The sequence below is a fragment of the Apodemus sylvaticus genome, chromosome 10 (assembly GCF_947179515.1).
Source record: "Apodemus sylvaticus chromosome 10, mApoSyl1.1, whole genome shotgun sequence".
Classification (NCBI taxonomy): domain Eukaryota; kingdom Metazoa; phylum Chordata; class Mammalia; order Rodentia; family Muridae; genus Apodemus; species Apodemus sylvaticus.
Genome location: NC_067481.1, coordinates 54,139,283 through 54,166,792, shown reverse-complemented (window position 1 = coordinate 54,166,792; position 27,510 = coordinate 54,139,283). Strand labels below are relative to the sequence as shown.

Here is a 27,510-nt window from a genome sequence, read left to right as displayed (position 1 = left end):
GACGGTGATTTTTCCAATCCACAAATCTGGGATATCTTTCCATTTTGTCGTGTCCTCTTTAATATTCCTCGGTGGTTGTCATTTTCACCTGTACAGATATTTCAGGGAAGATTATTTTTTAGAAATGAGATGGCTCTGTTTGCTTCATTTTCAGATAATTAACTATTGATACTCAGGTGCCACTGATTTACAAGCCTGAGCTGCAGCCTGGTTGCACGCGGTTATTAGTTCTAATAGGTTATCTTTGGTAAAGCTATTGGGGGTGTCTATACAGGCTTCTGTCACTGCTAACAGTGACAGAGAGACGTTGTTCTCTCCGTGTGGATGCCCTTTGCTCTTTTCTTCCCTCCTCCTGGGAATGTGTTCGTCCATCTTTCTTCAGTGCCTGGGACTCTAGGCTGGGTGGTTTGTTTTAGCATTGGCAGCAAGGGAAGAAATGAAGCCTTATCAAGGGTCTTGGGTAAGGGCTGAGGAGTGAGATGCAGTCTGAGAAGAGACTGTGGCAGTTGGATGCTGAGCTGGGATGTGTGAGCTCAGTGCAGGCAGTCAGAGGGGTGTGTTAAAGATTCAGAGAAGCCTGGAGCTAAAATCCAGCATTAAAAGCCACGATCCTCAGCTCCACTGGGTCCAGTCAGCCATGACAATGTCTGGAGAGTATTACAGTTGAAGGAAACTTTTGGGGAAGAGACTTTTACTCCAGGAAAAACATCGTTTCTTGATCCCTTTATCTGAATAAGAAAGCAAGAAACAAAATAAGGTCTTTTTCTCTCACCTTCTCTCGCTTTGTATAACAAACTTCATTATTTAATCAGATTTTTTTATTAACATAACAGGGATTCAGGACTAAACAAGCACATTAACTGGGGTTGGCATAGAGTTAGGACGGTTGTTGTTAGGGCGCAATAGGAATGATCGCTGTATACTTCCCAGGGCCTGTGTGGTGGGAAGCTGTCTTTTCTCCAGAGGGTGTGGCCAAGGAGGACAAGACTGCAGACACACAGAGTCAGCGGCCTCCTCTGGGACTGAGATGGGTAAGGCCTCTCAGATGGTCACACTGTTTTCCACCAGGCTGGGTCGGAGGTACTCATAGGGCAGGTCCAGGCTCGCATTCCGCACTTCAATCTCCTTGTCCATGATAGCCAGCTCCTCCTGGAATTGCTTCAGCACATCCCGGGGCCCAGGGTCTGAGAAATACTCCTCTGTATGCTGCCCCAGGGCCACCTAGGAGAGAGAAAACAAAATGGCTCAGGACCTCGGGCAAGGTCTCTCTCAGGCAAGAATACTGAGCCTTGGTCAAGCTGTCCTCCCCACCCCCAGGTCAGGACCCAGGCATCTGTGTCTGACCATGACAGGCTGGCGTCTGCCAAGGAACTGGGTGAATGTCATCTGCATCCGCGCCTGCTGGAGACAAGGCAGCGTGTCCAGTATGTCCCTCTCTGTCACATCCTTGGAGGTGGGTGGGGGCTTCCGCATGGTGCACGGGCCGTTTGGGATCCAGGCATACCAGTCCAGCTACAGGTAGAAGAGTCACTCAGAAATTCAGGCTGACTGCCCAGGCATTTGGTGTTTCTCCCCACGTCCTATATCCCAGCAGCCCCGGGAAACGATCACACAGATTACCTGACCCAGATGTGTAGAAGCGTGCTGACCAGTGCACGTGAAGATGCACATAGTGACAAAACGACACAGCTGAGCCCGGGACTCTAAGGTCAGGGGGAACCTGGCCAAAATAAAGAGAGGCAGGTTCGAGACCAGCATAGGAGGCAGATCTCAGGCAGGCAGAAATATCTGGAGACACACAGAGGCCTTGTTCTGGTCACAGCCTCTACAACCTATAGTGTGCACTCAAAAACTGATGTGTAATGGAGACCATTATGGAAAATCGCAACCAATCAAAATGCAGAGCTGTGGAGCCCAGTCCCAACGGATACATCTACAACATGACTCTCAACCTAAGGCTCAGGGATCTTTCCGAAGAAGAAGCAGGAAGATTATAAGAGTCAGAGTCTCAGGGAGTTTGGGTGAGACCCTGTCTCCTAAGAAGTCAGAAACTACACCCATAAGTTCTCACCATCATGACTTCCTAAACATGGGCCAACCAAGGATGACAATGGGCATGCTAAATGCCAGGGGGAAGACCAGGGGCCTCGACCCCACACAGAGGCACCCAAGGAAAGCCGAGAGCTGGAGAAACAGTCTTCCCCCAGGAACAGCACACCAACCCGTCATCCAATACCACATGGGCAGCTCCGAAAACCAGAAATGTGTTAACATTATGCAGGCTGAGCAGAGTGTGTTTATATATTTAAGAATAGATGTGTATACGTGTATGCATGGATATACATATATGTATGTAACACTTAATGAAAAGGGGGTCATGGATGTGAAAGAGATTGAGGAGGGGTGCATGGGAGGATTTACACGAAGGAAAAAGAAGGAAGGAAAGAATCCCTGAACATAAAAAAAATTAGTTAATAATAAAAACAAAACTGATATATAAAGGCTGGGCCATGGAGCTGCTAGAAAGGGTAGGGATGGATAAGGGGACGTATCCAAGAGGGAGAACTGTCCCCGCTCGGTGTGATGAGGAGAGAGAATCCTGTGGGAGCATGAAGGCAAAGGCTGCAGAACCCACGGTGCTCATTAGAGCTTCTGGAGGCCCGGGCGACACCCAGGGAAGTATTTCATAGACCCAGATGTGGACTGTGGACAGCGGCGGTGCAAAGAGGACCCTGTGCCTCACCCTCGGTCCTGGGCCCCAAGCAGTCCGACCTCAGTGACCTCGCGGCACCAGACCTGCAGCTCTGGGTCTTCCTTCACATCTTGGTCCCTCCTGTAGAAGAGCTCAACCATCCTTTCCACATACCTGTTCCCCAGAGAAGACAGCACACAGCCTCAGAGCCAGGCAAGGGCGTTTGAGACCTGCTGTGCCCCACTCCCCCATCCTCCATGTCCCACTCCCCTCCCCTCCCCCAGCCCCACTCCCAACCCCCCCCCCTCACCGACTGATGATCTCCCATAGCCTGAGGGCATCCTGAGCATACAGAGAAGATTTCACACCCAAGAGCCCACGGTCAGCCAGGTCGTCCGGAGGGCAAAGGGAGCGGTAGGTCAAACACGACGTGGCTCTCTGGAGAATGTCCACATGGCCGCCGCTCCCAGTGCTCACCACCTGAGGACAATCCAGGACCAAGCAAGCCACGGAATAAAATGAGGAGATTAGGGTGTACAGGCCGTTCAAGTGTGAGGCAAACGAAGGACAGCCCTCCTGTGTAATGCTGAGTTTGGGGGAAGAATATGTGAGGGAAACACCTTTGAGAAACTTCCTACATCGAACGCCCCTCCCCCTTCGCCCATCCCGTTTCCATACCAGATCAAAAATTCCCCATTCAGAGACAAGATTATTCCGGGCCAGGGTGTTGATCTCCATGGTGTAGCGGAAGTGGGGAGCAAGGAGCTGATTGTGAGGAAAAGAAACGAGACGCAGTCAAACCCCAGAAATGGCAGGATCCACAGAGCAAGGGGAATGAGACGGGCCGTGATGAGAAGGGAGAGAGAAATATCTTCCCAAAGTCCTCCGAGGTCAAAGGTCAGGGTTTCACTACTTATTTGCAAAATCTTGTGTTTGCTATCATAATTCCAGCAGTCAGTGATCTCAAACCACAGAATCCAGTAGGATCCCTGGCTATAAGTTCCTCCCCCATTTACCTTGACAAGTATTCTCTCTCTCTCTCTCTCTCTCTCTCTCTCTCTCTCTCTCTCTCTCTCTCTCTCTCTCTCTCTCTGACTCCCTCTGTCCCTCTCCCTCTCTTTTTCTTCCTCCCTTAGTATTTAATGCCCTGTAGAAGAAAATTCTTCCTTGACTCCACCTCCCTTCCCTTCCCAGAAGGACTCAATCTTTCATTTCTCCTTCTGAGCAAGCTTCCCACAGAGTCTCTACCTCCTCAACTCGGAGGTCCCACTCAGCCTACAATCTGACTTCCAGCATCTCTGCTTCCCCAAGACAGCCTTGCCAACAAGTCAACCAAAGACAGCCACATTGACAAAGTATCCTCCTCTGTAACTATGCTGAGAGAGAGAGGAAAACCAGCCAGCCCCTCTCTTCAAACATTTTCTTCTCTGGTGCCACCGACTCACATTTTGTCCCTCCCCCACCTCACTGTGTCCGCTCTCCATTGCTCCTTCTACCTCTGTATACAGGGCGGGGCTGACTAGAATTGTCTCAGGCTCTTTGGTGGTGCCATGCCTAGAGAATTTCCTCCAGTTGTCTCTCTCTCTCCTGCTAACTAGATCGGAACCTCGAACCCCATTCTCAAGTATCACCATCCTCCACTGATGCATTCAGACAGATGTCTACAAGTATCCGGTCAGAGCGTGCCTCTGGGTTCTCCTCTCCAAATCCTTCTCATCTTCTCCACTTCCTGCTACCATGCTAATCACTTCCTAGGATTTCAGTAAGACCTAATATTCAACATAACCCACACCCCTTTCCTCCCTCACCACAATGGGGTGCTCCTTCTGAAATATCCCTACCTAGGGAAATATCCACACTTCCCTACCTATCAGACAGCCCCGCCAATGTACATTGCAACTCCCGTGAAAAACTTATTCTTACTCTGTCCCTAGCCTTCAGGGTTCCTGTAGCAGTTTCTGTGTGTGCCTCTGTGTGTTCACACAGAGAGACTAAAACAGCTGCTCTGCTTTATAAGTCCAAGAGCAGATCCTGAGTGGATGCTCCCTGAGGAGTGTGAACTTCGGACAGCAGGTGCACAGTGTCAGACACCCCGAAATACCTTGTATATGGGATGCAGGCTGGGTAAGCTCCTCATTGTGGCCACAGAGAGAACCTCGGCCATTAGATGTCCCCTTAGCAGATGTGACTGTAACTGGTGCAGTTGGAAATCAGAGCTTCGGACCCAGATCTTGGCCAGGAGCCAGGCCATGGGGGGATCTGAGGGCAAGAAGAGCAGGGGTGGGGGACATCCGTATCGAGGTGGCTGGAGCTAGGTCAGAAGACAGAGAGAGGAGACAGGAGCTGAGGATCTATGTGTCTAAGAACCTGACGAGAATCAGTGTCAGGAAAGACACGGGGCTCCTCGCACCTGGATGACCATGGGTAAGAGCCTTCCGTCAGGCTGTAGCTTCAGCATGACCAAAGGGGCTGTCACATACTGCTGCTTAAAAATGATGATGTTAGGCTTGACCCCATCCAGCAGAGAGAAGTCAGCTTCAAACAGAGATCCAGCCTGCAGGAGCGATCAGGGCGCAGGGGCAGATAAAGAGGCTGGGGTCAGTTCAGAACCTGCCTTTCTTTCACTTTCCCAAAGGGGGTTCTCTTTCTACCACCCAACAATTTTACACTAAGCAACTGGTCTCCCCAGGCGCACACAAGACTCCGCAGCGCCCTACATCACACAAGGAGGAGAGGGGAAGAAGCAAGGAAGTAGAAGGCAAAGCAGTAGGAACTGTGGGGAGGAGTTGGGTGCGCAGGCTAAAGAAAAGCAGCTCAGCACCTTGAGCTCCTTCTCCAGCTGCGTCTGTAAGTCTCCCATCCCTGGGGGCAGGACCAGCCGGGCTGGAAGGCGCTCGGACCGCCTCAGGAGCATGGGGTTGGCACCGTTGAGGAACTGGTACCCAAAGAGGGCGTCATCCTTCCAGGAATCACGGACCCGCCCTGAAGACATCAGTTGAGAACACAGTGTGAGCTCTAAAGGTGTCCTCCAGCGAACCCTTCACTTCCTGCCCTCTCTCCCCAGTTCTCTCAGATATCTGGGTTGGAATTCTGAGTAACAGACTTTAGGAAGTTGGGGTAACTGACCTGACAGAGCAGTCTTTGTATGTGGAAATGTTTTCTTGTAATCTTCTAGTTTTTGTACACGACTTAAAAAATCTAGAGGCCCCTTAACAGCAAGGTCCTTCAACCTGTGCAAAGAACAGCATGCAAGAAGATGGAGAAAGAGCCCACCTTACAGCTTAAGGCGAAACTGCGCAAATTCAACCAAGTACTCACACTTTGGCCAGAGAGAGGGAAAAATCTAAATCCTTATCCTTCATGAATCTCTGGTTCCTGGGGAGGTCCCGTTCTGTACTCCCTGCTATAGGCAGGATTAATCCCTCCTTCCAGGAGCCCCACCTGGGGGACAAATACAGAGTCCTGAGTGGGGCAGTGGGTTTGGAGGTTCGGGAGGGGATCGACAGTTTTCTTGGACTCACCGATACACACTCCTTCGGTCCTCCAGCTCCTGCTCTCGATACCTCCTAAACAGATTCTGAGTGTCATCGTTTACCTTCACGGCTGGGAGAGACAGACATAAGAGTTTGTGTCCTATCAGGACACTGCTCTGGGCTGGGGTCGCTCCGTCTTCCTGTCCCCTCTATCTCATCCTTTCCCTTCTCCCCCTTCCCTTCATCCTCAAGTCTCTAATCTTTTCCTTTATTTCATAACACGCCTCCTGCTTCCTTCACCAGAGTCCTCACCAGTGCCCTCGAGTAGGCAGATCGTCTGCTTGCCCTGCACCCAACTGTAGCAGGGGAAAAAGGCTTCTCCTTGGGTCCCCGGACCCTGCACAGAGATCCACTTGCAGAACCAGTCAGAATCGAATAGGCCTTTGTGTTTGCGCAGCTTCACCACCAGGAGGCGCCCTAGATGCACGGGGACGTCGATCTCTAGCTCCGTCTTCTGTGGGATAGGACACAACTCTTAAGCAAGCCTGGGGTCCTCCGTGAGGGCAGCGGTGTCAGTGAGCTTGGCTTCTAAGAAGCACTCAAGGAAAGAGACCTGAACCACGTGGTGTGGAGGAAGGAGCGGGTCGCCCCAGTGCTGTCTCATCCCTGCCCCTCTTTCTGCCCAGCCTCTCCTTTCCTCTCAGTCAGTCCACCTGCGCCTGCTGTCATGGCCGGATCACCTTCTCAATGGTTCTCTGGGATCAGGCTTCCTCCCCTCCCCACAGCCCCCAGGTCCCCAGTCTCTGCGAGCCCACCCAGTGGCCCGCACTCACCTTTCCCAGCAGTGGCCGCAGCTGTTTCCCAAGGTCTGCCTCCCCATGCTCGCCCACCAGCCACAGCTGCACCGGGTTGGTGGAACCTGCAAAAAGCGAGTCTCCAGTGACCACGAGGATCTTGTACTTGACCATCTCGGCTGTTCCTCTTGGGAGAAAAGCTGCTCTTAAGAGGATCTGAGAGGCTGCCTCCAGAGAGCCACACCTAGACCAGAGTTTTATGTTTGAGTTGCCCCCGCCCACACAGGTACCTCCCCCACTAAAGTGCAAGTATCTAATTCTCACCTTCGCTGTTTCTACATTGGTTCCCAGCAGTTTCCCAAAATGCATCCCTACCTTGTTTACTCGTCGAGGGCTTCTTGCCCCCAGCCCTGAGCTAAGCTAGCTAAGCCTCACGCCCACCCAATTTTAGTGGAAAACAACGAGCAGCAGGCGGCAATGAGAGCAGTAGGAAGGCTTCGAGTGGGGTGTGCTTTTCCGTGGAAATGAGCTTAGCATCTTGGCAAGGACACAGAGTTTTGTTGAGGGCAGGTGCAGTAGAGGTGTTCATTGCTGGAACTGGAAAGCCCGCGGAGGGAGTTTGGAATTCCCCTAGAGTCTTGAAGTTTCTATCAGACCTCCCTGGAACCTGATCTTTGAAGCCAAGGCTTTATTTAGGCTGAGCACCCGTACTGTGCCCGGTGGGTGATATCAAACACAGGAGGATCAGGACAGACTGCAGGGAAGGGGACAGGGAAAGCAACAGGAGAGAGGACTCTCTTCAGGACTAAGTCTTCCCACCCCACCTCCCAGAGTTTGTCCACCTTCCTCCTCAGAGCAAGTACAGCTCAGGGTATACCTGTCCGTCCTGTGGCACCCCTGCCAACCCTACCCCTGCCGACCCTACCCCTGCCGACCCTACCCCTGCCGACCCTATCCCTGCCGACCCTACCCCTGCCGACTCTACCCCTGCTGACCCTACCCCTGCCGACCCTACCCCTGCCAACCCTATCCCTGCCAACCCTATCCCTGCCAACCCTACCCCTGCTGACCCTACCCCTGCCTCTATCCAGGTCCACCTCTGCTGCTGTGGACAAAAGTCCCTGAATCCACAGTGGGTTTTGCTAAAGAACCAGTCTTACCTCGAGGTTAAAGAGCCAGTCAAAATACACGGCTAAGACCCGAATCTAAAAGCACACAGATGCACTCTCTCTGACAAGCCTTGAGGTGGCTCTTCATGAACTTACAGTGGAGCCGGAGCCTGAGGGATCCTGTGGAACAAACACTGAGGCAGCGTGTCCAGTTCCTCATCAGCTCTCTCTCAACCTTTTTGTTTGTTTGTTTGTAGTCGGTTTTTTGGAGATAGGCCCAATCCGCCCCTGGTGTTCTTTTCACTGTCCTCTTCCCTGCAGTCAGTCCACTGTACCTGACCCCACGCCCTGGCTATCTTCCCAGGTTCTCTGGGATAAGGCTTCCTCTCCTCTCCCCAGTCCCCAGGCCCCCTGCAGAGTCCCAGGCCCCCAGGTCTCTTCCAGCCCAGCTGCGGTCCTGCAGGCACCCTTCCCAGCAGGGCTGAGACAGCCCTGGCTGTCCTGGAATTCACTCGGTAGACCAGGCTGGCCTTAAACTCAGAGAGATCCACCTGCCTCTGAGTGCTGGGATTAAAGCCTTGGGCCACCATGCCTGGCTTTTTTTTTTTTTTTAACATCTATCTTGCCCATTTCACATCAGTATCATGGTAGGGCTTTTTAAATGAATCTTGCTTATATAGTCACAGAATATTCTATTTGATTCTAATTTAAAAAATATAGTTATGTATGCACTCACTAATAAGTGGATATTAACCTAGAAACCTGGATTACCCAAATCATAATCTATACATCATATGAGGTACAAGAAGAAAGGAAGAGTGGCCCCTTGTTCTGGAAAGACTCAATGAAGCAGTATTCAGCAAAATCAGAACGGGGAAGTGGGAAGGGGTGGGTGGGAGGACAGGGGGAGAGAAGGGGGCTTACAGGACTTTTTGGGAGTGGGGGGGCTAGGAAAGGGGAAATCATTTGAAATGTAAATAAAAAATATACCGAATAAAAAAATTAAAAAAAATAAAATTGATAATAATAAAAAATGAAAAAAAATATAGTTATGCTACCAGCCCATTGCTAATATTTATCTATGGGATGCACAATTTACAATTATCATAGTTCATGTGCATAGTTGAAAGCTCACATAGCTTTTGTCCCCTTGAGACATGTTCTCACTATACACCATATAGCCCAGGCTGCCCTGAACTGCAGTTTTTTTACTTCAACCTCCAGAGTCCTAAACAAGTGTTCTTTTCATGGTGTGTGTGTGTGTGTGTGTGTGTGTGTGTGTGTGTGTGTGCAGACCAGAGAAGAACGTTCAGGAGTATCTTTCTCTATTGAGCCCTACCTTATTTCCTTGAGACAGTGTCTAGTCTCTCACTGAGCCAGGAGTGCACTGCTCCGTCTAGGCTGGCCAGTGAGACCTCAGGACCTGCTCATCGCCACTCCCTGTGTGTGCTGGGGTCACAGGCACACAAGGCCGAGCCTAGCTTACTTTGTGGGTGTTGAGGGTTGAAATGCCTGCTTTCAGAGTGAGCGCTCTTGTCCATGCGGCCCTCTGCTATGTTCTTAGCAGGCATACAGTGTACCAGGCAGGCACTGAAGTGTCATATTCCATCCTTGCTGCGTGCATTTGGCACAGTGAAGGCATTCATGTCCGTCTTTTTCGAGGAGATAACAGGGTAAGTCCCCTAGCAGTTAGGGTCTGGACCTTGAATGCCCCTCAAGAGCTCCTGGGTCTCCATCTCATCTCCAGTACAGCAGTGCTCAGAGATAGGGTCTTTGGGAGGCGACTAGCTTGAATTCCTCCCCTGACTCTGAACCTTCAGGTCTTACATTTGAGTCACCCAACCATCTGTCACAACTTAGGTTCTTCTTCTTTTTTTTTTTTAAATTCTTTTTTTTAAAGATTTATTTATTTATTATATGTAAGGACACTGTAGCTGTCTTCAGATCCCAGAAGAGGGAGCCAGATCTCATTACGGATGGTTGTGAGCCACCATGTGGTTGCTGGGATTTGAACTCAGGACCTCTGGAAGAGCAGTCAGTGCTCTTAACCGCTGAGCCATCTCTCCAGCCCCACAACTTAGGCTCTTTACCCACAGTGCTGAGCACAGTGTGTTGTCCTTTCTGCCTGTGCCATCCCCGTTTCCCTAGGACAGCAAGGGAAAGGAGAAGACAGATAAGCCACCAGCTTCGGGGGGCGGGGGGGGGGGGAAGGGGCGGGGAATTCCTAAGTCCTGTGAGACCCACTTGTGTTGCAAGAGATGCCTACGAGTTCTTCCAACAAACCTCCTGTTGTTGCCCACATTACCTCAAAGTGTGCTTCCAACTAAAGCAAATACATGACCGAACTCCTAACAGGACTAAGTCCAAGTTACAGATATGTGGGAAGAAATGATGACTTCATGTAGAGACAGGTCTCAAGAGATGACGTAGAGACAGGAGCTGGGCCCCTTTCCTCAGAACTCCCAGCCCCTCTGATTACTGGTTTGCTCAATGACTCCTTGAATCAAATCAAAAACTTTTCAATCCTTGTTTGGCAATATGATCTATATCTCAATAAAGTTACTTCTTTTGTAATTCCCATCTCAAAGTTCATGCCAGAGAGATGGCTCCGCAGGAAAACATGCTTAGGACACAGCTCGATGACCTGAATTTGACTCAACATGTAGTAGATGAAGAAAACTGATTCACAAACGTTACCCTCTGACCTCCACATGCATATCATGCCATGCCCACCTGTGAACCCACACACACACTCCATACCCAAACACACACTCACACATATCATACACACACACACACACACACATCATGCACACACGTCATGCACACACAATAGTGGCAAATAAAAGAAATCCTGAAGTCCACTCTAAGGTCTTTTTGTTGGGTTTAGGAGAGCAGAATAAGGAACTGACTGTGTGGGGGATGGAAGATCTGCAGGGGGGAGGGGAGCTGGTCAGGGCTCAAAGGGTGGGCAGAGGGGCTCAGGTCTGAGAAGATCACATTGCAATGGCTTTCTTCTCCTGTGGTTGTTTGTCTCAACAGGGCAGTGTTATCTGTAGGAACTGCTTGCCCCAGTGAGATATGGTTAGGCACCTGATTTGTTATATATATATATACATATATATATATATATATATATATATATATATATATATATAGAGAGAGAGAGAGAGAGAGAGAGAGAGAGAGAGCCATTCTCACATAGATCTCAAAACCTCTTCCTTTCAGCCATCTTAACATGCTCAAGCCTGCTTTTAGAAGGAAAAATACTAGTTTTCAGGTTTGCCAAATAGCAAATTGGTCAGCACATACAGAGCTCGCCTGAGTTGGTTAGAACAAACAGAGCTCACCTGCGGTTAGGTTACTATAGCAATCTCTTTCCACTTCATCTCCTCATGATCATTTTAGTTAGCCAGCTTCCTTGAAACCCAGTCAGCTTTCCCATGAGATTCTGAAAGATAATTCTGAGAGACTACTCTGTAGAGACAATGTTTGCCCCCTTCCCTGGAGACAATGTTTGTCCCCTCATACCCCCTCCCTACATCCTGCTTGCTTTCCTTTATATTGTGGTGTGAGAAAATAAAATTTGACAGCTTGATCAGAATTCTGTCCTGCAGGCTGGAGAGATGACTCAGCAGTTAAGAGCACCAACTGCTCTTCCAAAGGTCCTGATTCAAATCCCAGCAACCACATGGTGGCTCACAACCATCACAACAAGATCTGATTCCCTCTTCTGAAGTGTCTGGAGATAGCTACAGTGTATTTACATATAATAATAAATAAATCTTTAAAAAAACAAGAATCCTGTCTTGCTGTCCATCTCTTGTATCTCTTGTCCCCCATTATCCCCTAGGTGGTCCAAGGAACCCCGTTGACTGTCCTGAGGGTCGGGACAGATATATAGATATATATAGATATGTGTGTGTTTGCCTCTTTATTTTTTAGTTGATACACAAAAGTTATACATATTAATGGGCTACCATGTCATTTTGATAATGTATATTTTGTTTGAATCAGGTTAAACATTCATTTTTTTTTCTCAAGCATTTGCCATTTCTTTATAATAAGACTTCTTTGAAAATTTTCTCTTTGCTTTCTAGAGTGTACAGTACAGAATTGTTACCTATAGTGCCCCCAGAGTGTCTCTATTACCCTGGAACTTCTTGCTTCTAGACTTTATCTTGCAGCACCCATTGGCCAGTCATTTTCCACACCTCCTCCCACTGCACTGTCCTAAGCCTGATTCTCAACTTTCATGAATTAACTTATTTTATTAAAAGTGAGCAGAGGAACAGTATCTATTTTGCTTTTTATGTTATTTTCATTTTTATTTATAATTATTATTTTATATTATAATTTTTATTGTATTTTACATGTACAGGTGTTTTGCCTGCATGTATGTAAGTTCACCGTGTGCATACAGTGCTCATGAAAGCCAGAAGAGAACATTGGATTCCCCAGAGCTGGGGTCACACATGGTTGTGAGCTGGTGTGATGGGGCTGAGAACTGAACCCATGTCCTCTGGGAGAGCAGCCAGTGCTCTTAACCACTGAGCCATCTCTCCAGCCCCACTCAGCCTTTAATGCCCTTCTGGGAAGGAAGCTGGACACTAACTTACTTCCCTTGCTCCCCTATGACCTGCTGGAACACCACCCCCATCCCCACCCCACTGAGTCAACCCAGATAGAAGTCAGAGAGCACAAGAGCCCATTAATATAACCCTCACCCTTTCCCCCAGGGAAGAGAGGGGCACATCAGGGTTTGGAGAGTGCGCTGGCTGCTATTTGTCAGCCTGACCCAAACCAGAGTCACCTGGGAAGAGGAAGTCTCAATGGAAGACTTGCCTCCCGGGACTGGCCTATAGGCAAGGCTGTGTGATGATTTCTTGATTAATGATTACTATGGAAGGGCCCAGTCCATTACGGGCGGCGCATCCCCTAGGCAGATGAGCCGGGGCTGTGTAAGAAACTTTGCTGGTGGAGCAAACCGTGAGGAGCCAGTCAGTAAACAAGGAATGCTTCTCCGTGGTCTGCGCCACGGTTCCTGCCTCAAGATTCCTGTCCTGAGCTCCTGGACTAGTTTCCCTTGATGATGGACTCTAAAGTACAGGATGAAGTGAAGTCCCCCTCCCCAGCTCACTCTTGGCAAGTGTTTTATCACAGAAACAGAAAGGCCTATTAGGACGAGACACACACAACATAATTCTCATAATATTTCCTTTGTAGACATCCTCAGTCTCAATGAAAACTTCCCTCAGATCCCTCCAGCTGGGCTTTAGGAACAAAGGAACCCCTCCCCCACCCCCTTTGAAAGGCGGCTAAGTGGAGGCCCTCATCTGCATGACCACTAGAGATTTGGGGAAGTGCACAAGTGTGACTCTTGGATGTTTCAGAAGAGGGAATTTTCAACTCACATTTGTCCGTCTGAAGGCAGACAGAGGAGAGTGGGGATCTGTGTAACCCGCTAAGACAAACTCTTCTATTGTAATCAGTTCACGAAACCACGGGGGCCAAATAACGAAATGCTTGTGAGTTTCAATGAGGATCGGCACCGGATCTGTGAAGCTGATGGATCAACGGGGAGAACAGAGATTCCTGGCAGCAGAAGGAAGGAGGAGCTGTCAGGACTTATCTCTACACAAGCCGGGACAGAGGGACACACTCAGTGGCCTGTTCTCTAAGAGAGCACTTTTACAAAACATTCCTGTGGAACCCCACCCCTGAGAAGGGGAGGGCAGTGTTTCAGGACTGAATTACCCTCCTGTCCTTTACTCCCCTCCCCCACACATACCCCACCCGTCCCCCCACAACCCCAGTCTCTGAGGCCAAAACAATGGACCTGACTTGGCAGAGGTGCAGGGAGCTTCTGCCCTCTGTGCTAAGAAACCTAAACTTTGCCCAGCTTAGTTCTGGCCATTAGCTTTCAAACCTTGGCTCATGCTGAGTACTGTACTGAACTACTGTGTGCCTCTCCCTCTCACAGACAAATGTTGTAGAGAAGATGGTTTTATCTTCGCTGGCTATCAGTGATGTAGCTCTAAACACATCGGTTCTAGCTATGTATCTAGATCTTTTTCTTCATACCTTAGAGACAGAGAAATGAGTGCCACAGGACATGGTAGTATTGAGCCCACAGTGAAGTTCTTTCCTAGGAAGAAAAGCCACCAGTTCTCCGTATCTATTATTGCCTATTAGAAAATAGGAGTTATGACTCTAGCCTGAGCTTCTCCAGGTGGTCTTTGGAATACCCATCTCAGCCCCACTTCCAAACATCAGGCAATAGAAAACTCCTCCAAATCAAAATGAGATTAGGACACATTAACACAAGAGGGGACCTAAGGTTTTGTGATCACCACATGGGAAGAAACGTAGACTTGAGAAAATGGAGGCGGGACTGGAAGGAACAGCGGCCATGCGCACAGGCTCTTCATCCATGCTGGAGTCCTGATCCATCCACGCCCTACCCATGGGTCTAAGGAAGGAACTGGGCAGGGTCTGCTCTCACCTTATAACTGAACCATCGGTCAGGGTGCAGACAGCCTTGTCTGTATGCCTGGTAACTCAGTGGTGCATGCCCAGTGCTAAGAAGATCTGACTTAGACATAAGGGAGATAAAGTACAGTGATCTTGGCTTCAATATGGCCCCTGAATAGAGAGCTTTGACCCAGATGTGCAGGCCATCCTTGTTTACACACTATCGAAAACAATAAGACCAGACTCCCCCTGCCGCCGTCCTAATTTCCCCACCATGGCATTCCTCTTCATAGACTGAGGCTAAGTGAGCATCTGACCCTTTAGGAGGTTATCCTCTATAACCAGCTTGGGCCTTTTAAAAGCTCCCTTCCTTGTGCCCCATGCCCCAGTGTTCACACCTCCAAACTGTGACAGGGGACACACTTTAAAGGGTCTCTTTCAGGAAAGGGGAAGCTGAGACACTTGGTTGGCATATGCCTGGAATCCCAGCACTTGGGAGTGAGGAGCAACCAGGAATTCAAGGTCATTCTCAACAACACAGTGAGCTCAAGGCTAGCCTGGGCTACATGAGATCCCATCACACACACAAAAACAGATGGTAAGCTAGAGGTCTCCTGATAGTCCATTCTCACACTGGACCCTACAGCACAAGCCTTCCCTCCATACTCCTTAGCAGTCACAGTAACAGCACATTTGGTTCACAACACACCTGGCACCGTGTCATACTCTGCATGTTTATGAGCCACATCAAGTCCAAATCCTTCCCCTGATGGTGGCGCCCAACATTTCCCAAGCTTTCTTTTTATGAGTTTTTTTTTTTCTTTATCTACTCTTTCCATCATCTTTATCAAAGGCATAATCTTCCCAGTTCTCTTGGACTTGCAGCAAACCCCAATTATGTCTCAAGTACCCACGCTCCTTCCCTATCTGATCTGGCTCAAGTTCTCCTTGTAGCACTAGATCTCATCTTCTGACTTGATTGTTGATACTTCTGCACCCAGATGGTTTCCAAGAAGACTCTGCCCTCAGTCCTCATCACTCCACGGAGCATGAGCCTCACCTAAGCAAAATCCACTCGCCTAGAACTTGACACTCTTACAAGGACCTTCAGTTTAGCTGTGGGGAATTGAACATCCACACAGAGAGCAGACATTTCTGAGTATTCTGTGACTTTAGTGATTTACATATATTATTTGATTTGTGATTCATCCTGGGACATACTCCTTACTATCCCCTCCCCCCCCCAGAGTATTTCCTGCTGTTTCTTATCCCCCCCATTGCTGTTTCCTACACTGTCCCTTTCTATGTCCTCCAACAATTCTGCTCTCTTACTCTATCTTTCTCTATAAAGATCCAGATCCAGAGATAAATACATACATACACACACACACACATGTATATGTATATAGAGATATAGATGATATAGTTTAGGTAGTATAGTATTAGATGACATAAATGTAGATGATGTAGCTGTAGCCCTGCGTGACAGCCCAGCAGTGCTGGTGTCAGGACCAAGGGTCTGGAGTACACCAGGCAGCACACACTCTGCCACTGACTCGTCCTCCTAGCCCACGCCACGTTTGTATCAATTCCACTCTCCCCACTGCAACAGCCTCCCATGATTCTCTGTGCGCGGTCTCTTCATTCTTCTCTGCTCCAGCGACGCCTCTGGTAACCCCTCCATGGATCTATGCCCAGCCCCCAAAAGGTATAGAATTCTTTCTCGTGGTTTATCCTTAACCTCACCTCCTATGAGAGCTACTCTTGGTTGTCAGCCTGACACACTAGGCGGAGGGAGCCTCTGTTGAGACTCGCTTCCATCAGATTGGCTCTGGCCATGGTTTTTAACTGTTAATTGATGTAGGCGGCTCCAGCCCACTGTGAGTGATGACAAATTTAGCCAGGTGGGTCTGGGCTGTATGATAAAGATAGATGAATGTTAGTCCCAGAGCAAGACAATAAGGTGGCATTCTCCCGTGCACTCTCTGCTTCTAAATCTAAAACCCATAATCTAAAACTTCCTCCCCAAGTCGGTTTTGGTCCAGGTTTTATCACAGCAACAGGATGCAATCTAGGACGCCTCCATTTGGAAGACGTGTACTTCTATCTCCATTCCACGCAGGGTTTTGAAGTGTCCGTTCCCTCTCCTGATACTTGATACCATAGACAGGTACTTCCACCCTCACAGTCTTGAAATACCCATGTCCTAGAATGCCGTTTTAAACACCCTGTTTCTTTGACTTACATAACACTGTGTCTCTCTAACAGTCTTACTGATAGTCTTTTTTTATAGGAGAGAATAAAATAAAGCCCAGATAACTGAGATTGAATTTAAGGGCTTTCCCACAGCTATGGGCTGTTCACTTTCCAGCTCAATGCTGCCCCCATGTGGAATACCCAGAAACCTCACAGCATCGTCCATATTTTGTATACCCCACCAAGACTCCAGCAACAGGGGCTAAGAGCATTGGCTGCTCTTCCAGAGGAACCGAGTTTAGTTTCCAGCACCCACATGACCACCTACAATTGTCTTTAATTCCAGTTTCAGGGGGTCTGACAGGTCTCTCTGGCCTCTGTATGTACCAGACTCTCACATGGTATGGAGACATACATGCGGGCAAAACCTCCATACATATAATACAATAAAAAAATAAAACAACTCCAGCAAAATGACCCTTCACAGCCATCTGGTATAATTTATGATTCTTGTTTCTCTTGGGGGCACGTACAGTCATATAAAGAAGCTGCTACTGAACTGTCTGTAATGTCTGTGCCATTATAATAACAAATACGGGCTGGAGAGCGGGCTCCGTAGTTAAGAGTGCTTGTTGCTTTTGAGAGGATCTGGGTCCAGTTCCCAGCACCCACATAGCAGCTCACAGCCATCTGTAACTCCAGTTCCAGAGGATACAACTCTCTGTCCTAACCCTCCTAGGTACCAGGCGTGCATGTGGTGCACACACATAGACACAGGTAAAACACTCATACTTACAATAAATAAATCTTAAAAAATGTTTAGGTCATAAAATTAAGATCCCACACTGAGAAATCTGTCCGACTGCTATTCACCACCATGGAATGGTGTAAATGCCCCACATCCCCAGTCCTCAGTCCTGGGGGTGCCCCAGTCAGTCCCCATGTCCTCAGTCCTGGGGGGTACCCCAGTCCCCATGTCCTGAGATCCATTAATTTGACTCTTGTCTTCCAAATGTGACCTCTATTAATTATTCTTTATCTTCCCAGGCAATCCTCTTAGGAACCTCATTTCCAATATTTTCCTACAGATGTCAGTCTGACAACAAGCTTAACAGGCAGTGCAGCAACTGATTCTCCAGGAATGTCAACCTGATGAGACAGTTCCTCAAGCCCCCCCTCGCCCCTTCAGGAGAGTCATTGTCGCCTCTGAGTTGTCTGATGGCAAACAGGATTCGTCCATCTTAAAATGGGGGCAGTATGACAACGGTGAACTTTCCTCCACCCCTGTGATCCTGGAGAACATGTTGGTTAAAGAACAACCTTCCACCCATTCTGCATTCAGGAAAGAGCGGACTGCAAAAGACCACTCTCCCCTAGATGACTTAGATAAAACGTGTTCGGTGAGACAAAGCCAGACACAGACCCTCCACACTCCTATTCTTTGTCTTATAAATCATATACAAACTGTTCGTGTTCACTAGGCAATTGGAACAATATATTTTATGTTTAACTACTTACTGTTTTGGTTGTATATGCTAAAGTGGTTTACTCCAATAACACAATATATGTATGCAACATGTAATGATCAAATCAAGGTAGCTAACATTCACATCTCCTTTGGTTTTTTCGAGACAGGGTTTCTCTGTGTAATCCTGGCTGTCCTGGAACTCACTCTGTAGACCAGGCTGGCCTCGGACTCAGAAATCCACCTGCCTCTGCCTCCCAAGTGCTGGAATTAAAGGCATGCGCCACCACCGCCCAGCAAGCGGTTCTCTCCTAATCATTTATAAAATGTATAATAAGCCATTGTGGGTCAGTCGTCCCATTGTGTTAGGAAAGAGTAGCATTTATCCTTTCTACTATTGCTCTGTCTCAGCTCTTGCTGTTCAAGCTCCTCCTGTTCCTCCATCCATCGCCCTCGCCCCTAATGTGAGAGCGAGTGTGTGGTGCATAGTTCAGCAATGCCACGTTCCCAGTGCCACCCACTTTCCTCAGTGGGAAGACACCGCTCTTCTTAAGCCTGGTAGGGTGACTCCATATCTTAGCTGTTGTGAATCATTATTGACTCCACCGAACTGCAGTCAAATCTCTCTGCTCCTCACAGGATGCAGGAATCTTGTCTCATGCTTTCGGCTAAACCAGCATCGGAATATAGAACAGCTCTCCCCAGAGAACTTCAAGGAAAGTTACTTTCTGCATAAAGGCTGATGATTCTTTGTAGCTCTTTACTCTTCCTTATTAGAGAAAAGGTTGAGAAGCCTGGCTGTGAAGATTAATCTCAGTAGCCAACGTGATGAGGCCTGGTGTTCCCCTAGAGAGGCTTTCTGAGTATGCCGGTAATTGGATGAAGTGAGGTGGGAAAACCCACCCGCTGTGGGGGGGAACCATTCCCCAGGCTGGGATCCAGCACGGTATAAATGGAGAGTGCACAGAACACAGGTATTCACAGCTGGCTTCTTCCTAACTTCAGACACAATGTGGCCAACTGCTCCAAGCTTCTGCTGCCTTTCCTCCCCAAAACTCTGAGCCAACCCCTTCCTTACATAAGTTGCTTTTATCAGAGCATTTTAACACAGCAACGAGAAAAGAAACTAAGACCCTGGACTACGAGATACAATATGCTCCCCCAAAGCCAGCGTGGTGCACACATCTGTAATTCCAATATTCAGGAGATGAGAAGAGTTCAGGATCATCCTCAATTGCATCATGAGCTGAGACTAGCCTGGCCTACACAAGATCTGATCTCAAAAAATGTTCTCATGTTGAAAAACAATCTTTTTAGGGCACAGCAGGTAAGGTCGTGAATGCTCTCAGACAGAGTTCAGATCCTCAGAACCCATGTAAAAGCTGTGTCTTAGTCAGGGTTTCTATTCCTGCACAAACATCATGACCAAAAAGCAAGTTGGGGAGGAAAGGGTTTACTCAGTTTACACATTCACATTTCTGTTCATCACTAAAGGAAGTCAGGACTGGAACTCAAGCAGGTCAGGAAGCAGGAGCTGATGCAGAGGCCATGGAAGGATGTTTCTTACGGACTTGCTCCCCCTGGCTTGCTCAGCCTGATCTCTTATAGAACCCAAGACTACCAGCCCAGGGATGGTACCACCCACAAGGGGCCCTCCCCCCTTGATCACTAATTGAGAAAATGCCCCACAGCTGGATTTCATGGAAGCACTTCCCCAACTGAAGCCCCTTTCACTGTGATAACTCCAGCCTGTGTCAAGTTGACACACAAACCCAGTCAGTACAAGCTGGATGTATGTGGCTGCCCACCTGTAATTCTAGAACTCAAAAGGGGGTGGGGGTGGTGGTGGAGTGAATCAGCAAGCTCTGAGTTCAAATGAGAGACTCCACCTGTATGGATAAGATGAAAACAATAGAGAAAGACTCCCAACATCAGCCTCTGCCTTCACATGCACATGCACACGCACACACACATGCACTTGTACATGCATATACACATGCATGCAGATGCGAGCATACACGTCCACACACAGGCAAAAAAGTAATTTTTTAAGTGTGTGTGTGTGTGTGTGTGTGTGTGCCCTCAGGAGGTCATGGGTAGGAGGGGTTTGATCCTCAAGGTGGCAGTGTCGGGGAGACGGTGGGGATTGGTAAAGTCTCCCCTGATGGTCTTCTTACTGGTCCCTCCCCACACTCTGGTCCCCGCCCCACCATGTGATCTCTCCCACTTCCCCAATTCTCATGACTTACCATGAGGTCCTCACCAAGACAATGAACTACACAAACCTGAATATAAGAATATAAGGTATTCTACCTCATGTATTTCATCACAGTCACAGGAAACAGCCAAATACAGACACTAATACAATCCTATCACTCTGAAAATGAAATTACTAATGAAAATGAAAGCTAGTTTTTATTTCTTGAAGTATAAGTTAGCTATATAAAAGTGGACTCAGTCAATACTGTACAACTTGAAGGCTCTCCCAAACTGAACACACCCATTCAGTCAGCACCTAAACTTTGAAAACCAAAGAAGCCAGTCCCCCGAGAGGCCTTGCTTGGGACAGTGTCCCATCTCACTGAGACATGGTCTGTTTTGACTGTTAACATGCGCTCATCTTGCCCTGTTTGCACTGTACATATGTAGACTCATAGCATGCGCACTCTTCTGCACCTGGTCTCTTTCATGTATCATGACTATGCAAAGCAAAGCTTATTCACACCACTGCCTGTAACGGGTCTTCCGCCCTCATGGCTGCCGAGGATTCACTCAGTCAGTCACATCTGGACTAATGCTGCTGGTCGGCATCTCAGTAGCTGGGTTTGGGGTTATTACGAATGACTGGTGCTTTGTGACCTCCAAGTGTGTGTCTTCCAAAAAATGCATAAGCGTATTGTGTATTCCTAATTAGCAGTGAAACATTGCCCCATGCTCATGTTCATTCTCCATCAATACAACTAGCCTTAAAAAAAAAAAAGTGCGCCATTTGTCCTCCTACCAGCAGTGCCTGGGAACTAGGTCCGCTTCCCATAGTTCCCTGCAGCGCTTGGTACTTTCCATGACTTGTGTTCCCACTTCAGGAAGACAATGGATGCTGAGGAATCATAGAAATGCCTTACTAGAGGGAGCGGTACTCCGAGGCAGAGATGCCCACACTTTGTTGCTTCCCAGACCCGCTGTGTCCTTTCCCGAGAGAAGGGCTCTTTGGGGTTTTAGGCAGGACAGCATCTGACTGCTGGGTATTTTGTGAATGGGAGGAGAGAATAAACTGTTCTGAACAGTCTTTAAAGTCACGCCTTCTTTTTTCTCCATTTGTCACCTCTCTTTCATGTTTATTAGCGTTATCAGCGTGTAGAGGTCATGGCCATAGCTAGAAATCTGAAGAGTCCTGGGGGCGGGGTGGGGGGGGGGGGGTAAGACAAGCGGCCTGCTCCGCTGCGCAGCCTCCTCTGCCCCCTTGTGGCCAGTCCCATCCCATCCGCTCTCAGCCTTCAGCACTTGGGAAATTTTTCCTTCACTTCAGGTCGTTCCTGGCTCATTTCCCTGGAGTTTGGGGAGCTGGTCCTTCACAGTCCCTCATTCTCACGTTTCTCTTGAGAAAGAGAAGAAAGAGCGAGCACCCAGCTCCTTATACCAAGCGGGTTTGAAGCTGCCGGCTTCCAAGGAGCCTGAGCGCTCTCCCCGGTGCAGAAAGGAACCACAGACTTCTACGTGAAGGATCAATAGGGGCACGACTAGGAAATGTTAACTGACACGCGTCCTCTTCTGATGTGACAGCAGGAGGGGTTCTGTGACCTCAGGGAAATGAGTGGGAAAATTTTATCTTACCTGTCTGGGCTGGGCAGGTAGCTGGGGGGTTAAGAGCACCAGCAACTTTTCCGGAGGATCTGAGTTCAATTCCCTCACCCACGCGGTGGCTCATAACCATCTCTAACTCCAGGTCTAAGGAGTCCAAGCCCCCTTCTGACCTCTGCTGGCACCATGCATAAAAATAGAGCGGAATCTATGAGGGTGAGCGTAGCGAAGACTTGAAGTAACGCAGGATATGGAGCTGCCGTCTCCTATAACCAGGCAAGATTGATTGCCAGTGGAGGGATTGAGACACCAGCCCAGCCACAGAATCTTTGACCTACAATTTGTCCTGCCTGCAAGATGTGCTGGGGATAAAGAAAGAGCAGAATTTATGGGAGTGGCTAACCAGTGACTGGTCCAACTTGAGACCCATGCCACGAGAGGGAGCCTGCGTCTGACACTGCCTGGAGGGCCGGGAATGAGAGGTTGACTAGCCCAGAACCGAGATAGATTGGCAAGAAAAAAAAAGCAATTACGTGATTCCTAATGATCCTTATATTCTAGCCTAGCACAGAGAGGCTTCATTCAGCAACTGATGGAAACAGATGCAGAGACCCACAGCCAAACATTAGGCGCAGCTCCGGAGTCCTGCGGGAAATATGGAGGAAGGGTATGGGAGCCAGAGAGGTCGAGGTCACCCCAAGGAAACGACCCACAGAATGAACTAACCTGGGCTCACAGGGGCTCACAGAGACTGAGCTGACAACCAGGGAGCCTGCCTGGGTCTGACCTAGGTCCTCTGCATAGATGTTCTGGTTGTGTAGCTCAGTGTTCTTGGGGGACTCAGAGTGGGAGAGGGCATGTCTCTGATTCTTTTGCCTGCTTTTTGGACCCGTTTCCTCATAGTGGGTTGCCTTGTCCAGCCTCACTGTGAGACGATATACCTAGTCTTATAGAAACTTGATATGCCATGTTTGGTTGATATCCCTGGGAGGCCTGCCCTTTATGAAGAGAAATGGACGAAGAGTGGATCTGGAGGGGAGAGGAGGTGGTGGGGAGGGACTGGAAGGAGAGGGGGGAAATTGCCCTTGGGATGTACTATATGAAAGGAAACTAAATTAAAAAATAAATCTTTGGGCTGGTGATATGGCTCAACAGTTAAGAGCACTGACTGCTCTTCTGAAGGTCCTGAGTTCAAATCCCAGCAACCACACGGTGACTCACACCCATCTGTAATGAAATCTGATGCCCTCTTCTGGTGCTGTCTAAAGACAGCTACGGTGTACTTACATATAACAATAAATAAAGAAATCCTAAAGAACACCCCTGCTGTATTTATTCAGCCATGGACCTCCTAGTTGTATACCCAAATGGATCAAAATCAACATGCTGATTTTTCAAATGTTCAAGCTGTGACTGGAGAGATGGCACAGTGGCTGAGATCACTTCCTGGACAGGCATGAAGACCTGAGTATGGATCTCAGCACCAACATAGAAATCTGGGTATGGCCACCCATGCCTGGGCCCTTCCAGTGCTACGACAGGTAGACAGGAGAGTCATTGGGGTTTACTTGACTACCACCCTAGCTCCAGTGTCAGTGACGGGGGAAGAGCAGAGACGGATGGGACGGGACACACGACTTCCTCCCTGGCTTTCCTGAACACGTACAGGCCATGTACCACACAAGTCTGCCACGTGTGGGGGGGGGGATGGCGTATTTCAGGGAAATCAAGACAGTTTGAATCTATGCTTTTTCAATGCCACACAAGCAAAGCTGATCAGTCAGCTGCGCGGAAGCCTCAACACACGTATGGCTTTGTTCTGGAATTTTTTTGTTTAGTTCACACCCATAAATCCAGATCTGATGTCATCCCAAGTTCCATGTCATCTTGAGTGACAAAGCTAAACCAGAGGGGCAGGTGGTGGGTGGCAGAGAAAGGAAGGTGAACTGTGTGAGGGGGAACGGAAAAGGGGAGGCAGAAAGAGAGGGTGAAGAGAACTGGACATCTCACATACGATAAATGCAACCCAAATCCACTCATGAAATAATCTTCAACATATTGGTTAAAAGGAAGCTAAACTAATGGGAAAAAAATTACCAAAATGACAACTGATGTATTAAGGATCAAAGATGTAATGGTTTTCCCTTCAAGATCTAGAATCAAAGATTTCACTCTAAATACTTCCATTTAATATCATATCTGTCTTAGTGTTTCTATTTCTGCACAAACATCATGACTAAGAGGCAAGTTGGGAGGAAAGGGTTTATTGAGCTTACACTTCCACACTGCTGTTCATCATCAAAGGAAGTCAGGACTGGAACTCAAGCAGGTCAGGAAGCAGGAGCTGATGCAGAGGCCATGGAGGGATGTTTCTTACTGGCTTGCTTCCCCTGGCTTGTTCAACTTGCTTTCTTATAGAACCCAAGACTACCAGCCCAGGGATGATACCACCCACAAGCCCCCCCCCCCTTGATCACTAATTCAGAAAGTGCCTTATAGCTGGATCTCATGGAGGCATTACCTCACCAGAAGCTCCTTCCTCCAACCTGTGTCAAGTTGACACACAAAGCCAGCCAGTACAATATCTAATATGTAAGAACATTAGGGGGAAAGAAAAGTCCTGGAGCTTGGGGAACAGCAGTCGCGCCTGTCTGTGCAGTCTGCAAGAATAATACTGTTCCGCTGTAAGAATCGAACTACCACAGATGGTGACCTGGTGAATCTTAAGCTCGCCATGCCAAGTGAAGGACACTAGAAAGAGAGATTATTCCTGAAGGAATCTTTTTGGATGAAATTCTGTAATATGCCAATGAATTTATCACACCACAGATTGTTGGTTCCCCGGAGGTGGGGACAGAGAGGGAGGGCTACAACGGACACAGGAATCCCCAGGGATGGATGCCCATTTTCTGGAAACTGTAATGGATTCTTGGACATAAATCCAAAAACAATGCAAGTTATACTTTCAAGAAGTCACACTGCACTCACTTGAAGTTTTACTTGGTAAGTTATGTCCAAAAAGAACTGTGGGAAGGTCTTCAGAAGAAAACACCAAGGCTTCCTCTGTCCACTGTTGCCATCTGCACTGTGTAACACTGTGCATCAGTAATGGGGAGAGGACCAAACACAGACAGAGTCCCTAAGCTGGCTGAAAAACCAAGAGAAGTCTCAGACTCTGCTTAGAGGAACTTGGAAGGTGTGGATGGATGATTACAGCCCCAATGCTACAAAGATCCGTGTCATTGCGTCTAAACTGTTCAACAGGGGTCCCACTGGGTCATGACCAAGAAGAGCTGCCTTCCACTTTATTAAAAACAAGTCATTAGTGCTGAATTAATGAAAGGGAGTACTTTACATTTTACCCCCTTTTTTTTTGATTGTCTATTCAGTTTCAATTTAAAAGCTGAAGATTAAAAGTCCTTTCCCCCCAGCCCCCATCAAAGCCGGTCTGAACGCCTTGGATTCATTCTTCCCTCCTTCTTCATGTCTATTTGTCTTAGGTGCTTTCTATCGCTGTGATTTGAAAAGAAAGACAAAAAAGCAACTTGGGTGGGGGAGGGTTTATTGCATTTCCATATTCTGTGTCACACAGTCCACCACAGAGAGACAGCCAGTCAGGGATGTGGAGGCGGGAACTGTAGCAGAAACTGTGGAGGAATGCTGCCTACTGGCTTGCTCCTCACGGCGTGCTCAGCCCGATTTCCACACACCCCAGGACCACCTTCCTCAGGTGTCCCCTCTCACCTCAGGCTATCTCTCGAATTAGTCTTTATTCAAGAAAATCTGCCCAACATTTTCAGGGCTTGCCTATACAAGCAATCTGATAAGGACATTTTTTCAACTGAGGTTCCCTCTTCCCAAATGACCGGAGCTTGTATCAAGTTGGCCAAAAGCTAACCAGCACACTAGTCCTATGGTAACCTCAAAGCATCACAAGTCATCGTTGGCTCTGTCTTTACCTCATTCTTGTAATAAACCTTATCACGAGGCCTGTGATGGAGACGGTGGCCTAGAAGGACCAAGCAGCAGGAGGAACAAAACTCTGGTGTCTTATTTTCTAGACTCACCTAAGAGTACAAACAAGAGCTAGGCCAGAATGAAGCTTCCTTCTTGGCAAGTGTAAAGTTACCCTGTGTGTTATTTCAGAATTGTTTGTTTGCAAGAATCTCCATTAAGTCATTCTGATGAAAGATTATTACTGTCTCCTCACTTCCAGCAACTGTCAGACTATGCTTTATATGTGTGTGTCTGTGTGTGTGTGTGTGTGTGTGTGTGTGTGTGTGAGAGAGAGAGAGAGAGAGAGAGAGAGAGACAGAATCTCACTGTGTAGCCTAGCTGGCCTTGAACTCAGGGGTCACCTGCCTCTGTCTCCCCAAGAGCTGGGAATTAAGGTGTGCACCATCATGCCTGGCTTTACCGATTCCTAATGACTTGTCATAAGAAAACCTATTTATTAATCTTAGGATGGTGGCGCCCAGCTGTGAACCCAGTATTTGGGAGGTTGAGGCAGGAGAATTTCAAGCTCAGGGTCATCCTGGAGGTGCATCACGAGACTCTGTTAAAGGGAAAGAGAGACAAAAATATATATTTGTGTGATTATGTCTGTGGCAAGAGATTGTTTGCACACATACAGGTAATGCAGCTCACAGCCTGTGGCCTCTTTCTCCACTCAGTGAGCACTGGGCCTGAGGGCCTGCCTTGCAGCCGCAGCCCCCATGAAGGCCGGGCCTCTTGGCCCCACCCTTCAAATCAGTTTGTAATAAACCCAAGGGTCTACACATTCATTTCCAGAAAGCAAGAAGATCTGAGCTGTCCTCTGTCAGAGACTGAGGAGAAATCCTGTGTGCATGTAAGAGCACCCAGGAAGGAGCCAAGAAAAATGTGGTGGCCCCAGGAGAACAGGGCCCTAAGGAGCAGGGCACAGCCTCCCGGGAGATGGGCCTGGGCTCTAGGGAGATAGAAGCCTCCAAAGAAGAAGACATGGTTTCTGAGGAGCCAGGGCCAGTGTGGGGATGGCTTCTGAGAAAACCCTCCCCTCCCCAACAAAAAGCTAGTATGTCTGTAGAGTGCCATCCAGGACCCTGCTATGCCCTTACTTAAGATCCTCTAGTGGCTGGTACTTAAAGATCGTCCACTTTTCTGGTCATAATGGTCCTAGGGTTCCCCTCCCACAGGTTCTCCTAGCCCTGCACCCCCTACCCCCCCCACCCCTACTGCACCTCTCAGCAGACTTGTTAATTCTGCTGTGGAAACTACAGTATGTTCTCCTGACGTTGAAGATTTTCACAGATTCTAACATCACATTCTACCCCCACCCCTAAAGTCTTTCAAGACCTGGACCAAGGCTGAAAGTGACTTCCAGTGGTAGTGCTCTTACTTAGCAGGCCGGGGCCTTGGGGTCCATCCCCAGTAACCCAGGCGCATACACAGATCAGACCAAGTCTCAAGCACGTCTTCAGTGGGATTACAGTCTAGGTCCAAGCAGCTTTGTTTTCTTTGCCCTTAACAT

At 48.4% G+C, this 27,510-nt stretch overlaps 1 protein-coding gene across 1 annotated transcript; it reads right to left on the bottom strand.

The window, feature by feature from the left end:
* Positions 1-1,041: 1,041 nt before the first annotated feature.
* Positions 1,042-7,133, bottom strand: LOC127694629 (polyunsaturated fatty acid (12S)/(13S)-lipoxygenase, epidermal-type). The gene is made up of 14 exons (XM_052196175.1): positions 6,999-7,133; positions 6,478-6,679; positions 6,214-6,295; positions 6,011-6,133; positions 5,819-5,922; positions 5,514-5,674; positions 5,103-5,246; positions 4,794-5,003; positions 3,371-3,457; positions 3,003-3,172; positions 2,744-2,866; positions 1,621-1,720; positions 1,345-1,512; positions 1,042-1,221 (listed from the first exon to the last, which is right to left on the bottom strand). Exons 1-14 carry the CDS (start codon positions 7,131-7,133, stop codon positions 1,042-1,044), a joined length of 1,989 nt encoding a protein of 662 aa, XP_052052135.1.
* Positions 7,134-27,510: the final 20,377 nt, after the last annotated feature.